The sequence below is a fragment of the Pseudopipra pipra genome, chromosome 2 (assembly GCF_036250125.1).
Source record: "Pseudopipra pipra isolate bDixPip1 chromosome 2, bDixPip1.hap1, whole genome shotgun sequence".
NCBI lineage: Eukaryota > Metazoa > Chordata > Aves > Passeriformes > Pipridae > Pseudopipra > Pseudopipra pipra.
In genome coordinates, this window is record NC_087550.1 from 112810132 (window position 1) to 112825244 (window position 15113).

Here is a 15113-nt window from a genome sequence, read left to right on the forward strand (position 1 = left end):
GGAGCACTATGGCTTTCAAGCTATATTCAGATTGTTGCATTAGTGCTCTAACAAGGGTTTATTTGCTAAACTCATTTCTAACATAAAACCTATAAGTATTTAGTCATTAAATTGGGGTTGAGTTCAAGTATGATTATCTGAGATGTCCTTATATCTGTCATGCTCTACTTACCTTAAAGGCAGAATGAATTGTCTGAGAATAGTTTTCTCCCATTTATTCCAGAAAGCAATGTTGTTTTAACTAGCAATTATTTGAAATTTGGTATGAGTCACACTAAGGGCCAGGACACAGGAATTGTGCCTCGCTCCCAATTATGCTGAAGTGTGTCTACAGCTTTGTGTCAGTCCAAAGCAATCTAGAAAAGAGTATTTAAAGTCCCTATGACACTGCCAGAGCAGTACAAATTGATCCAAGGTTAATCAATACATCAGTGGTTGCAGGTTTTTCTCAGGTTTAGAGAAGACAATTTCTGCCTATGCCAAAACTCAAGGTGCAGCCTTGGCAGGCGCTGTGCAAGGCAGCGGTGTGGAACAGCTGGACCAGTTTTAGAGACAGCAACATTTCCAGTCCCCTCCTAAACAAAGCAAGGAACAGGCACTGAGAAAAGACTGAGCAGAAGGACTCAGTGAGCAGAGTATTTAAACCATTCTGTCTTCTCCACATTATCAAAACAGCTGGTTTTACATCTTTTTTTCTAAACCACATATTCCAAACACCTACATAGATACTGAGTATCTGAGTAGCATGGCAATAACTTTACCCACTTTCCCTCTTCTCATGTAGTTGCTGACACATCAGCATGTAGGCACACTCCAGTTTTGTTTGATTGTCTTGCCCAAGTCAGAGGTCATCATGCTGGATTCAATGGAAGTAAAATCCAGTTCCATGTTTGTGCTGCAGTAGGCAGCAAAGCTAGAACAATGAGACAGTTTCAGAGATGTTGAATTCCCTGCCAAGGAGGCACAGTGATTCCTTAATTCAAACAGTCCTTCAAAGACCTGGATAATACCAGTAGGACTGTGCACAACACACATGGTCTGTTTTGCAAGCAAATCGGCACTTTCCAAATAAATATTTTGTCCCTCAAATCGGGAAAGAAGTGCTGAAAAGTTTTGAGTTAGACCTTTAAAGTTACTTCCAGTACAGGTAGTAGTCAAAATGATACGACTCGGTGATTTTTCTCTACTTATAACTTAAAAACAATACAACAAGTACAATTTTGAAACAGAAAATTGAAACTTTCAGAATATGGTGTCAAACAAATTTTCCATATCCACCTGCACTATGATTACCAATCAAAATTTCATCTAAATTACCATTTGCCTATGGAACTGTGGTCAAAATGGCAATTTCTAGAAGAAAAACATTCTGTATGGATTTCTTTCACCAGTTTTCAAAATCATACTGATGTGTCCTGCTGAAAGAAAACCCCTGTCTGTTCAGAAGGAAAGTTATTTATTTTCAAATTTTAGAAACAACTGAAAAATAGTGATCTTTAAATTGTTCCCCCTTCTTTAAACTATCTTCCAGCTCTGTTCTTCTCTTATAACTGCTGAAGTTGCTGTGATTTGAGCATGTGACCCCTTGATGAACTGAGGCAAACAAGGTGTGTCCTTACTTCTGGAGCTCTAGTCAAAGGATGTGAATGAAGAAGCTGTCATTGGGAGAATCAACCTTTTTTTTCCTACCAGTTGCTTTAAAATCTTAATTGTGAAAAGAATGTTTCAAAATTCACTTTAATGAAGTATTTCCAATGTTGCCTCTTCCTATTTTTCAGGTTTTATTTTGTTAATGTCCAATCATTCAGTTTGGAAAACTAAGACCTTATCTGTTGGATCCAAGATACTCAACACAAACAAAGGTTCCAAGGAACATTTACTAATCTAATGATGTGCTGTGTTTTGGAGGTTATCTTTGGTTTTGATTCTACTAGAAGGAGAAACTGTCCAGCAGTAAGGACACATAATGTATAGAGCTTTCTATTTTACTGCTTAAAGCATTTAGCAGCCTTAGTATTTTACATCCACAAGCACTTTGCAGATATTCCTCGTTATTCCAGGGAAGGCAGGTGGTGCTAATCCCCATTAATTTACAAAGAAATTGCACCATTCTCATAAAGTATACATCAGCAGAAGCACCCCAGCTCTCAATTTATTGTTGCTCTCTCCTCTGAAGGCAACACCAAACTCAGTACATGCTGTAAGTCTGAATTCCTGTGATAAGAATTTCTAATATTACAAGGGAAATGCTTCAGCAGAAAAATAATATGAACCCAAAAAATCAAATCAAGAAATAAAACAGCCTCATCAGTAAGACTAAACTGGATGTGCTCACATCTTGAGTACTGTGTACTGCTCCAGTCTCCACATCTCAGAGTTACTTTGCAAGCACAGACTAAAAAGGGTGAGAATCTTCAAGTGGACAGGATCAGGCTGAGTGGGAAGGATGTCCTAGATTTACAAAATTATGAAGGTGGTGCATAAGGTGAATAGGGTTCTTCACCACACTCCAGAACTGGCATTGAAACTAGTGGGAGGTTGTTTTAAAACAGATAAAAAAATACTTCTTTTATCAGATATTTCTTTTTCATAGCAGGCAGTGAACTGTTCAACTTGCTACCACAGCAAGTTGTGGAAGCTACACAGTATCTGTGGGTTCAACCAGGGTTACATCAACTCAGGGACAAGAGGTCCATGAACACTCTCAAGAAGGAATAGGCAGGGATATACCTTCTAACAACCCCTCATAGAGCATGAGTGGATTCTGAGAAAGGAAGGGGAATGGACAGTAAAGAGTGGCCAGACTTGCATGCACTCCTTGGCTGGCATCTCCTAAAACCATTGCTAGGCAGAGAGCACTGGGCTGTGAATTTTGGGTGAGGAAACTGGGTACAAGTAATTCAGAAAATGTATAGCTAAACCACAGTCCTTGTGGACTAAAACCAGGACTAAAACTAAAATGTATAGCTAAACCAGAGCCTGCTTCACCTCATTTGCATTCTTCTCCATGTAGCTGAACGTGTACTCATCAGCATCCACCAAAAGAAAGTTGTGGCCATGGAAACAAACTCTGGCTCCAACAAAGAGATCATGAGCCTTGTAGTATTCAGATAGCTCACTCTTAAAGAGTTCCTGCCCAGGCTTCTTAATGCGACCTCTGTCCAAGAACCTCCCACCAGGTATCCCTGTGGGAAGAGAATTTAAAATAATTAATTGTGGATTTACTTACAAAAAACAAACAAACAAAAAACACACAAGAAAAGTACCAAAGCACCAACCAAAAGACACCCCAAAACAGATGATTTGTATTTAAACACCAGTTTTTGTTCTTCAGTTTCTTGTCTCATAACACTCTCTCTCTTCCCCTCCCTCTCCCTGCTAAAAGGACTGTCTCTGCCAGTGTCCACAGCAACAGTTACATTGTGCATATTCTGTGACATGTCTCATTTGAATGCCTGCCAAACACCTTCCCTGTTTTTGTTTTCTTTAAAATGGGACAGAAATGTGCCTCTCCAAATCTTTCCCACAACCCTGTTGACAGCCTTGGAACTGACCCTTGAGAAACACAAGATGCAAAAAGTGAGATGCAGGAAATTATCCCTAAAGTGTTAAAACCAAGAAAAGGAAAAAACACCCACAACTTCAGAGAGCACTGTCCGAAGACTGTGGATTTCAACTTTTTTTTAAGGGCTTTTGAATTTTTTAAAAACATAGGAGTGACATGTCTTTGTCTTCCACACACTGTTCTGCCAATGCAATTTAATTGTGATCTGCTCTTTCCTTTGTGAGGTGGGTATGTCACATGATTTCTTTAAACACTATGATGATTTTATTTGTGTCACTAGAAACCGCATGTGGCACTCAAGAGTAGGTAAGATACTAAAAGCAACATTTCACTTTCCAGTATTATCTTCTGGTGCACCACAAGATTGCTCTGCATGTACCAAGATTTCTAGAAAACATTCTGTCACACATTTGGTTTCACTGGGATATGTGCCCTACAACAACTCTGAGGTTTGTTTCCTGTTGATATTTGAGCTTCCAAGCCAACAGCCAAAAGCACACTTCAGTAACATTTAATGACACCTTACTATCAAGTAGTCCAATAAAAGGCTGATGAACAGTGTAATAAAGTGCCTTTTATAGGCACAAATGAATGTGAAACCCAAACTACTTTTCAAACCAGAGTTTGGAGCAAATGTCTGTCTTAATTGCTTTATTAGCACCACAAAAGCAAAAGAGAAAAAAATACACTATGGTAGTGGTCAGATCTAGCTTGAACCAAAAAACAATTCTAATCACTAAAGCGACTCTAATCTTAACACATTCCTTTTCATCCAGCGATTATAACAAACACAAAATTTTAGGTTATATAATCCTGGCAATTGTTTTTAATATTTAACATTTCTCTGTAAGACTGGAACTTCACTCTCACCTTTCTATTTCCTTGCAATTGTGCACTTTAATTGGAAACTTATCTTAATACTTCTGTCCCATAATTGTTTTCTAAATGTTATAGGTTAGTACACTACAAGTGGTATAAAGAAAAATGACTGAAAATATCTCATTAAGTTAGAGATTTTGCACTGAAACCTGATAAGGAGTTCTGATGGAAATCTATAAGAGCCAGGCTCAAAGCACAAAATAAACACCACAACGAAAGACTCTCTTCCATTAAGATCAGATCAGAGTTTGCAGGTGTTTGTACAGCTGTTGGCTGGGTCTTACACTGAGCAAAAAAAGGGGATGTGATCCTCTGCATGGGGAGCCAGAGTTCTCATGCTTTGACCCCCATCTCAAGAAGCGCTTCAAGATGTCCAGCCCTGTGGATTTCGTAGAGTTTCACAGTGTTACTAATAGTGTGAAGTACTTCTCTGCAACCTTCAGGTTGCTGAACTTGGATAACTAAGAGCAACTTATTACTTCCATTTTAGGATTGAGATCTGAAGCATTATTTGCCAATTTGTACCAGTTTGTGTAAATAAAAAGGCAAAACCTCTGAACCTGTGCACAGAAGGGATGGTCAGGTTATTTTCCATGCCTTACTCCTTTTCCTTAGTCACTCTTATCTCACTTCTGCAAACCCTTGTCATTCTTAACATTGAAGAAACTCATTCACTTTTCTTTCAGACATGACTAAAATGAAGGAGGGATAGTGAGAGAAGAGAAAGGAAGAAGAAAGAAAAGAAAAAAGGTGAGAACAAAGAAACTTCTGCAGTCCCAGGCCTCTTTCCAACTGCTGCTGTACCTTCTCTACCCCATCCCTACTCCTTGTCCTGTCTCTTCAATGCAGCATTGCACAATATTTAAATATATAATATATAAATAAGTGTATGTGTATTTAGCTGCAACAAAAGAAGTTGCATAAATTACAGGCCACTTGATGGCAGGAAACAAGTAAAATAATGATGACAGGACACTGCTGCCATAAGGAGTGCTAAATCTTGATGTTGTAGTGAAGCAGGAAACACTGGAAATGCTCAATGAAGCCCCAGGCAGGTTCTCTACACATTTTCAAAACACTTCTTAGAGAACTGCTTGTAATTTAGTTGGAGGTGATGCTCCTATGTATGCATTCATAATATAGTTGGATACAAGCAGAGATGCAATCAGAGGTTTTTTGGATTGAAAAGACCCAGACATTCCCAAAAATCCCACTCTTATGAGAGTACTCAAAATTACTTAGTAGGGCCACTGGCACAGGAAATGTTCTCTAGGAATACAAAAGGCTCTAGATATTCATCACACCTTCATTTTTTATGGATGTGATGTTCATAGCTCTGAAAAGTATTAACATCAGAAGTCATTTTCAGCAAAGGCTGAAGTGTAGGGTCTCAGGAATACTCAGTCCTTAACTGCAAGCAGGATAAGGGGACCTCAGAAAGTCAACTGCTGGCACCAGAGCCTGAAGCAAAGGGGAGGGGACAGTCCTCCCTGGGCCAGTCCTTGCTGTGACAGTGAGAACAGGGCAGTACTGAGCACAGAGATGTGGTCACCGTTGCAGCAGTGCCTGAAGTACCACACAGGTGCTCCGTGCCAAGAAGCTGATATAGGGCAATTCAGGCAGTTCCACAAGAGTGTAACATGGTAACTGAGGAAACCTTCTATCACTCTTTTTCCCTTGTCTTTGAGAGAATGTGATTTTCTGATTTTTTTTTCTCTCTGTGGGTTTATCAGAGGACAACAGTAACTTTTAACAGTCACTCCTCTGATACCACATGTTAAGAAATGCCAAGAGCCCTTCTGGATGTTAACTGCTCTGAAACTGCTGCTGCACAAGTTTTGTGGGCTCCTCAGGAACACGCCAATCTCTCCAACATGGTCATGCTTAGCCAAAGCTTCCCTCTCTCTCTGAGTTACAGAATGACTTCCATGTGCTGTGTCCTTCCATCTGTGCACAAGACACTTCAAGGAAATAAAAAGATGCTTGAAAATCACAAAACCTTTCATATTCTCAGTTGGAGGCAGCCTACAACAGACCACAGTGGTCTAAAGAATTAAACCATGACAACATTTGGCAACCATGCTCCAGCAACAGAATCAAGCAACTGAGAAGTAACAAAGCATTTGTCACTTAAACACTGGCAGTCTGGCTCTTGGGATTCAGTTCAGTATTGTACACACACACACATACAGACTAGCACAGGGCAATCCTCACTCTTTACATGCTCAACGCTCCATGATTAACGATAAAGTATATTAAAAAGTATCACAGCTGTTTGGCTTTCATGAGCTTCTTCTATACAATGGATGCTGTAGAAGTTTCATAACATGATTTTGCAAAACAAAGGATTTAGTCTTTCATTCTTGATGTCTTATATTTCCTGTCCCTATTTATCATCCGTTACAATACAATTCCTGTATGTTATCCACAACAAAAGCAAGTGTTTAAAGGCCAGATTTTCAAATTAAAAAGTAATAAAAGTTCTAATGCATTAAACTTGCAGTTCCCAAGGGCTACTGTGAAGTACTGTCATGCAATGAACAGTGTAGTTCTGAGTGAGGAAGAACATGAATTACTATGACATACAGCCATGCAAGATAATGCAGTAGACCTGCTGATGTAATTCCCATTGCTTTTGAAAATCCACATCCCTGCTTCTGCTAGTGCTGAGTCTGGCCACAGTGTTTACTGGAAGCTCTAACCAAATGAGCAGGGAAGCTGGGACTGATTGGAGGCACTACTACATCTTACCTGTGTTTCGCTCTGTATATTCAAAAACTGAGATGGTGTCGTCACTCAGGAAGTAGGAAATAACGAATTTCCGATCCTTGTCAATAGGATCTTCTGTGATGAATTTTGCACCGAAGCGCAGCGTGTTACTTTCCATGCCGTATCTGAAACAGGCAAAGGAAGAGCTAAGAAGTCAAAAACAGAGCATGTGAAAAGTTTTCACCCCCAAGAGATGCCTTCTCCCGAGTTTTGTAACATACATTAATTGTGTTATTCCTGGACCTAGAAGGGAAATGGCATAAGATTCACTACTTCGTCAAAAACCATTTTCAGCTTAAATTAACAGAACCAGCTGGAGTCAGCCAGATAGAAAGGAATAGTTTTCAGGGGAAAATTATTTCTCTGCCACAAGTCTGGAATGAATTTGCATTCAAGTTCAGTTGCAAATCAAGCTCCAAGTTTCTTTCCAGAAAATTTAGAAAACATTTAGAACGCTTTTAGGTATGTATATTTTCAAATCAAATTCTGAATAGCACGTCATACCAGGATTATCTCCACAAATTCAGGTCCACCAGACGATCTTACCGGTTGGATATTTGTTAAGTGACTGGGTTTTAAATAATTCGCAGTACCTGTATAAATATATTCCCAAGCCTTTTCTAACAGCTTTCCTCTTTTACAGGGGTTATACAGGTGAATCTTTAGCACAAGACTTTGCTCTTTTTGTTAGGCTTCAACAAGGGCTGCCTGACAAACCATTTCATAATGAAAAGTAAAGGGTTACAGCATTAAAAGTGTTACCGTAAATTCAGCAGCCAAAAAAAGTATCAGAAACTCAATCACAAAACCAAATCTGTGTTGGACTGCTGGATCACACAAAATTCCTGATTAATACCTGGACTAAGACCTCCATCAAACCCCCTCTGAAGACAGCAGAGTAAAGAAGGTAGGGGATAAGAAGGTCAGAATATTTGCCTTCTCCAAAGAGAAATTTTGCAGAGTTTGCAGCAAATTGAAGTACCACATCGCTAACCCAGTCCTCATGCACTTGTCCCTTAAAAGCCTGATGAGTTGCATATTTTGCTGAAAAAAAATTACATCCCTACATAGCATTTATCTCCTTTACAAAAATACACAATTTAAAAAGTTGAAATTATTTTTCACACAAAATACCTGTCTTTAAGCAGGAATTTCCTGTAATCTTTTAGGGGAGCCTGGGGAAGCAGCTTCTTACAGGAGTTCAGAGAATCCTCTTCGGAACCAAATCCATTATAAGGGGGAACAGGTTTTTCTGGTTCTGGAGGTGGTGGAGTCTTAAACTGAACTGGGGTGAAATCCACTACAACAAAGACAGCAAGACTTATTTATTCCTGATGTGATGAAGCCATTCTACTAAGCATTTAAACTTCCAATCTAAATACTTATTAGCCTATTTGTGTAACAGAGCACTGATCAAAGTCAAACCAGGATCCCTCCTACTGTTACAGGGTAGAAAAAGACTCCATTGAGCTGACAGCAAAATTACTGTTTCTTCAAGGGTTTCAGGATTTCATCTATAATCTTAAAATGTTTGAAAAATATCATTAAGATACACAGACAAAAAGAAAGACAAATATAGTTTCAAAATGGGATAAAATAGTAAATTAAAAATTCTAAATTAATTCTTCAGTTTTATCCTTTGAGACAACATGATTAAGTAAATAATTGGCTTATGAGTTTCCTGCCCTGTGCTTTCAGCCAGAGGAAAATAAATACATGAATAAATGAAATTTTATTCATTATTTAAAGCATACATATATAAGAAGTCTTTGGTACATTGAAGCCAATAGCTTCAGTGCACATCTCATTATATCCAGAGTTTTGGAAGCTTTGTTTTTCCTCATTTTCCCAGTCTCAAATCTTTCCCTGCAGTGATCAATGACAATCCCAGATACACAGCAGGAGCTCTCCTGACTCAGCAGAGGTGTGTCTGGTCAGGAACCTGCACTCAATTCCCATAAAAGTTGCTCCTAAAAGCACTGCTTTCTTGACCCTCCTTATTCCTCTGTTGGTGAAAATCTTGTTGTACCATTTGGCCCCTTGTTGCACCCTGGCACTGCCCTTCCAAGGCAGGACAGCTCCCAGCTTCCAGTGCGGTTCACATAAAACTGAACAGCAACACAGTCTGCTGCTTAAATGAGGTTAATGAAAAATGGAAAAAAAGTAACTTGTATATGGGAAAAAGTAAATGGGCAGACCTGAGGAAAATGAAGACCTCAGCCATGGGAACACAGGGTCAGTCATGTTGGGAGGTCTCTAGTGTGGTCACCTGCTCAGCACAGGGTCAGCCCCAGGTCAGACCAGGCTGCCCAGGGCTGTGTCCAGTTGGGGCTCAAAACCTCCCAGGGCAGAGCCTGCACAGCCTGCCCCAGTGAATAAAGTTTTTCCTGATATCCAGCTCTGACACTCTTGTTTCCACTTACTCCTGTTGTCTGGTGCCTCCTGCCATGTACCCCTGAGAAGGGCCAGGCTGCTTGGTCTCAGCACCTCCACAGGGGCGGGCACAAGTGGCCACTCAGGGCCCTTCCTGGGCAACTCCCCAAGTGTTGCTCAGCCCTGACTGTCCTGGGGCCTGCCTTGAACTTACCCTGGCTGATCTCTGTCTTTCCTGGCATGGCAGACCCAAAATGGGACACAGTACCTTGATTAGGTCTCACGAGCATGGAGCAGACAGGAATAAGCACTTTCCTCGATTTCTGGGCAGCCCAGGTTCCAGCTGGCCCTCTTTGCTGTGGCCTCAAGCCCAGCCTGCTGCCCCCCACAACCATCAGAGCCCTTTCTGCACCAGCACAGGTGCAATAAGAGGGTCAGAGCCAACTGGCACGGAACTGTCCACGTGGAACAGCATCAGCTCACACCGGGGTGGGCTGGAGAGAGAGAGCTGGTTGGGCTAGTAAGTAAAAGACAAACACATGAGACAAACTGGAAGAAGATGGATCACAAACCACAGCCCAGGAGGCAAAGAGTGATTTAAGTGACCAGTGCATAATAGCAGATCCCATGAAATAAAGGCTTTTTTTCTTTAAAACTTAACTTTTCTATCCAGAACAGAGGAGAGATGAATAACCTAAACTTGTAACATGGGTTTTAGTGTAAATAGAGGAGGATGACAAAATCACTGTCACTTGGAACACTGGTTTGTGATTAAAATGTTTTAAACATTGCTATATTAGAAGATCAAAGCACAACACTTAAGATCTGACTTGCAGCAGTGTGAGTTGAAAAATAAAGCAAGTGTTCAGATGTCGGAGTTTTTCTTTAACTTGAAAATACGAGATCTCCATTGGCCTTTGGCTCTTAGAAGAACATGGTCTGACTCATAAGGTTGATACTTTCACCTAAATCAGTCAAAAAGGGGTTCTGCAGAATCACGCTAGGATTTTTCTCCATAAAAACACAAGCCCACGTGCAAAAAAAAGTCCATTCCATCGCCGGGAAAAGCGGCACCGGGAAGGGCGGCGGCTCCCGCGCTCCCGCAGCACCATCAAGTGGCAGCGCGGCAGGACGGCGGCGTGACGAGCGCCTTTGATGCCGCTGATCAACGCGAGCGTTAATTTTTTAATTACGCAACAAGTAGCAGCGTATTTTACCAGACACGAGCCCCTTCTCTTTCCTCGGTTGCCGCAGGTCCTGCCAGAAGTGCTCGGAGCACCCTGGACGCAGAGGACAAGAAGCTCCTGTGTTTCCGTGCCCGTCACAGTGTCTGCACATTCACACTCGTGCATAAGGCATTCATTAAGGAACGCTAAAGCATTTCCCTTTTTATGTACTTTAGCACATGTGGATGAAAATTAGATTTATAAACTAGAAAGAAACTACAAATTAGGAGGAATAGTGTGTTGCCCCCCGAGGGTATGTTAAATCCCTCGCAACGAAAGCGTGCAGGACACGAAGTCCAAAGAGAAGTTCAGCCCTTTGGTTCCCATCCTGTCCCTTTACATGAAGTAAAATGACTTGGCTTCATTCATAGAATCATTACTTTGGAAAAGACCTCTGAGATCATCAAGTCCAACTGTTAAGGTCCACCACAAAACCATGTCCCTAAGTGCCACATGTTTTTTGAACACTTCAGAGATGGTGACTCCATCACTTCCCTGGGCACTGTTCCAGTGCTTGACAAACCTTTCAGTCAAGAAGTTTTTCCTAATGTCCAGTGTAAACTCCCTTGGTGTAACTCGAGGTCGTTTCATCTTGTCCTGTTGCTTGTTACCTGGGAGAAGAGACCAATCCCCATCTGTCTAGATTCACTAAGGAGAACAGTGCAAATATCCAGCCTTGTGCCACCTATATTTTCCAGGATTTTAGAGGATTATGTATTCAGATTCTCTCCTGTGAGTGAAGAAATTCAGAAAGAAAGTGCCATGGAGAAATACAGTTCACAAAACCAGACAAAACCTCATTTCTGCAACTTGTGAACAGCCACCTACCTGAGCTCAAAACTCATTTCATCTTTGCTCTGCCACACAGGATTAGGGCAGAATGAGACAGGCGCTTACACACAAAATGCATTCCTCTCAAAGGCAATCACTGCTGCTTAAGAAAATTACCTATGTCCAATCTGGAAAAGGAATCAATGCTCTCTTCTTCCAGGTTGCAACATTTTCAGTGTGAATTTACAGTGGGGAGAGAGAGAGTAAATTGAAAGTCCAGAATTACAAATTTCTACTTCCAGGAAGAACAGCACAGGTATTTTTCCCATGGACAGTTTCACTCTTTCTTACTGCAGTACACAGGGGTTTATTTCACCTCATATATCAAACATGTACCACATACTTGTAGCTTTCTCACGACATCAAAACCTGAGTGAGATTTGAACAAGCACTGGGAGCTGCAAGAAACAAAACAACTTCAGCCACATCTTTAGCATATAAAAAATTTGCAGATAGCAAAGCCTTCTTAGTTAGAAAAACTAAATTCCTCAAGAAGAATTTGTTGCTGAAGAGGCAGCATTAAACCAGCTCAAATGAGCTTGTCAGTTTTCAGTTTCAATATACACTGTAAGATTTTGGTATACATTGCAAGATTACCTTCTGCCCTCATCAAAGAACTGGAGGAAAACCCTCATGTGCTAGATAAGACCATATTTCAAGGAAGAGTCAAGTGCTACATACTTTGGATTACAGTGATAACCATACTGAATATCAGTATACAGCAAGCAGGCAAGAAATTCTCCTTTCAGAGAAGAGTAGACACCTCTGAGCCAAGAAGAGGAGAGAGAAATCCCACTAGACTTGGACAATATAAGAGGTGGTGATAACATGGATTGATGGCATTGCTACCATGCTGTTCATTATACATAGGAGGACGTGTATAATAAACAGTTGAAACCTGTTTTTATTGAAAGTCTGTTTCACAACTGAGGTAAGAAGTAAAATAAGAAGGCAATAAAACCATCTTCACAACTTTTATGTGCAGGATTAAAGAAAATTTACTGCTCACAGAACTCCATGCAGCTGAAACATGACAGTGTTTATCCTGATTCAAAGTAAATCTCCATTTACAGAGTCTTACTTCACGACTATTACAGTTACCTGAGGGAAAAAAGGCATCCAAAGGCACACAAGAAAATTAAGAAGCTGCTGCTCAGTCTCCACCACATGTAGTGGAGGGGTTGGACAGCAGAGACACTGACCTCTGACGAGTCTAGTGAAAACTGGCAGCAGGCTTTAATGCCCCCGCTGAGGGGAAAGAAGGAGTCAGCTGTTATCCAGCAGCAGCTGCCGGGCCAACAGCACACATGGACTGTCCAGCCCATCACCCCACACACTGCTCTGCCCAGGCAGCGGGTCAGAGAGGAGCCTGAGAAATGAGGGGGTGGGAGGGCGAGGAGAGCTGGGACAGGAGAGGGATTGCAAGGGTGCCGTGGAAAGGCAGAACACAAAGGCTTGGGAGGTGCCAGCACAGCAAAGAAAAATCAGTAGGAAACCAGATTTTACTGGTTTTGTTCCTTCAGGAGTAATCTGTTATTTAAGAAAGAACACTTTATACTCAACTCTGTGCTAAGATACTGTATTAAGTGAGAAGGACAAGTATCAACTTCCTCCCACTGCACATCAGTCTCTTTCCCATTTCAGCAGGGTGACCACAACACCTACATGGCTATAGAATATTTTTCTCCTCCTCTGAGGCTGCACTAGCAAGTCTGGACAGGTAATATTGCTCATTAATGCATTTCTCTTGCATTCATAGCACTTCTAAGTTACAGTGATGTCATTAGCTTGCTATTGAAGGGCATTAGCTATGTTTATCCATGGAAAAACTCTGCTTTTCACAAGTATATTAAAACAGACAAGAAATTCTACTTTCAGAGGAAGAGGAGAGACACCTCTGAGCATTACAGCCAAGAACAGATGAGAGAAACGCCACCAGACTTGAACAATATAAGAGGTGGCAGAAACATGGAGGGATGGCATTGTTACCATGATGGGCTCCATACATAAGAGGACATGTATAGCAAACAGTTGAAACCTGTTTTTATTGAAAGTCTGTTTCACAACTGAGGTAAGAAGTTCACACTGGAGATATTATAGGATATCATAATCATGATCTTTAAGAGAAAATCTAAACTACTCTTAATTCTCCTAAAGGGCAAATTCCATGGGCAAGCAACTTACGCTGAAACTGCAGACTCAAAAATAAACGTCGGCCTCTTTAATGGCTTTGGCAGAAGAGTGTGAATTGAAGGGGAGTGAAAACACAATAACAAAACATCTGGATTGATGCCATGAGGTGCTGAGTACTGTGCCTTGATGTAAGAACTAATTTATCCGCTTGCTTACTCAAGTAAATGGTCTCCCTGGACTTGAACTGCAATTAAGTACGTTTCAGGGTTTAATTGGATCGGGGCGGAATGTCGAGCACTTTGTGGGACTGAGCCCACTGAGAGTACCTTGCATGTCCACCAGACACAAACAAAATGAGTTGCTCACCAAGAGTAAAAGGTGAACACTCACTCATTCTCTCTCAAAACCTTCTTCTAAGCTAAAACCTTCCCTGATTCTACTTTTGGTCCATTTTAACATCCAGAGACATCACCAGTAATTACTGAGCCAGCATTAGATGAGGGGAAGGGACTTTGCATTTGTTTAACACTTGGTTGCACTGCATATTTGGTGCAGGATGGTCAGCTGCATTTCAGTTATTGCCTGCCCTGAGAAATAAATCCCCATTCACTGTTCCAGGATATTTTGCTAAGATAGAGGATATTGCTTCTCAGGGAAGAAGCCCCTATTTTGCATCTCTGGAGTTAAGACTCCTATTATTACAGATTCTTATAGATAATACTGTGGTTATTGAACACGGCTTCCTCACACACTGGCTAGTGCAAGAACAGGTTTATTTTGGTACAAACACGCAAAGGTATTATTAAAAAATCCTAATGAGATGTTTTCCCAAATAAAAAATTTAGTATTTGAATGGCAGTGCTATATCATTTAATTCTCCCAGTACAGCAGACAGGCTCTGATCCACACACTCTCTCCAATCACAAGTTAAGGTAAAAGAAATAGCCTGCTCAGATATTTTGTTTCACAATATCAGAGAAAGGCCATAGAATTCTTCCAATCATCTCTGAACAGTTAGATGCTTAGTTACATTTATTGAATGAATAAACTGCCAGAAAATAATGAAGTCATTTTTGCAGGAAGATGTCCATGATGGAACCATTAGCAAGTCTGACTGAGGACATTCAAAAACAGATAAATGAAAACCACTATTCATTTCCAAAATGCTTTTCCATTATGGACATAGTTGCTAAATGTTTCCAGAATTTAGTGCTGAAACTTCACAGGATACATACCCTAATGGTCCAGAATACACAAAACTGCATTGTAAAAAAAACCAATAATGTGATAGACTAGTACTGTCATGTCAGAAAATCTTATTATGTGAGGATTCTGAC

At 40.7% G+C, this 15113-nt stretch overlaps 1 protein-coding gene across 1 annotated transcript in view; it reads right to left on the reverse strand.

Annotated features, from left to right (window-relative positions):
• EFHC2 (EF-hand domain containing 2) overlaps positions 1-15113 on the reverse strand; it is a 59101-nt gene that overhangs the window by 16096 nt on the left and 27892 nt on the right. The window contains exons 8-10 of the mRNA XM_064646922.1: positions 8348-8513; positions 7196-7338; positions 2989-3185 (exon numbers count right to left, since the gene is read on the reverse strand). Of these exons, the coding sequence (XP_064502992.1) occupies positions 2989-3185; positions 7196-7338; positions 8348-8513 (506 nt within the window). The remainder of the gene's footprint in view (positions 1-2988; positions 3186-7195; positions 7339-8347; positions 8514-15113) is intronic.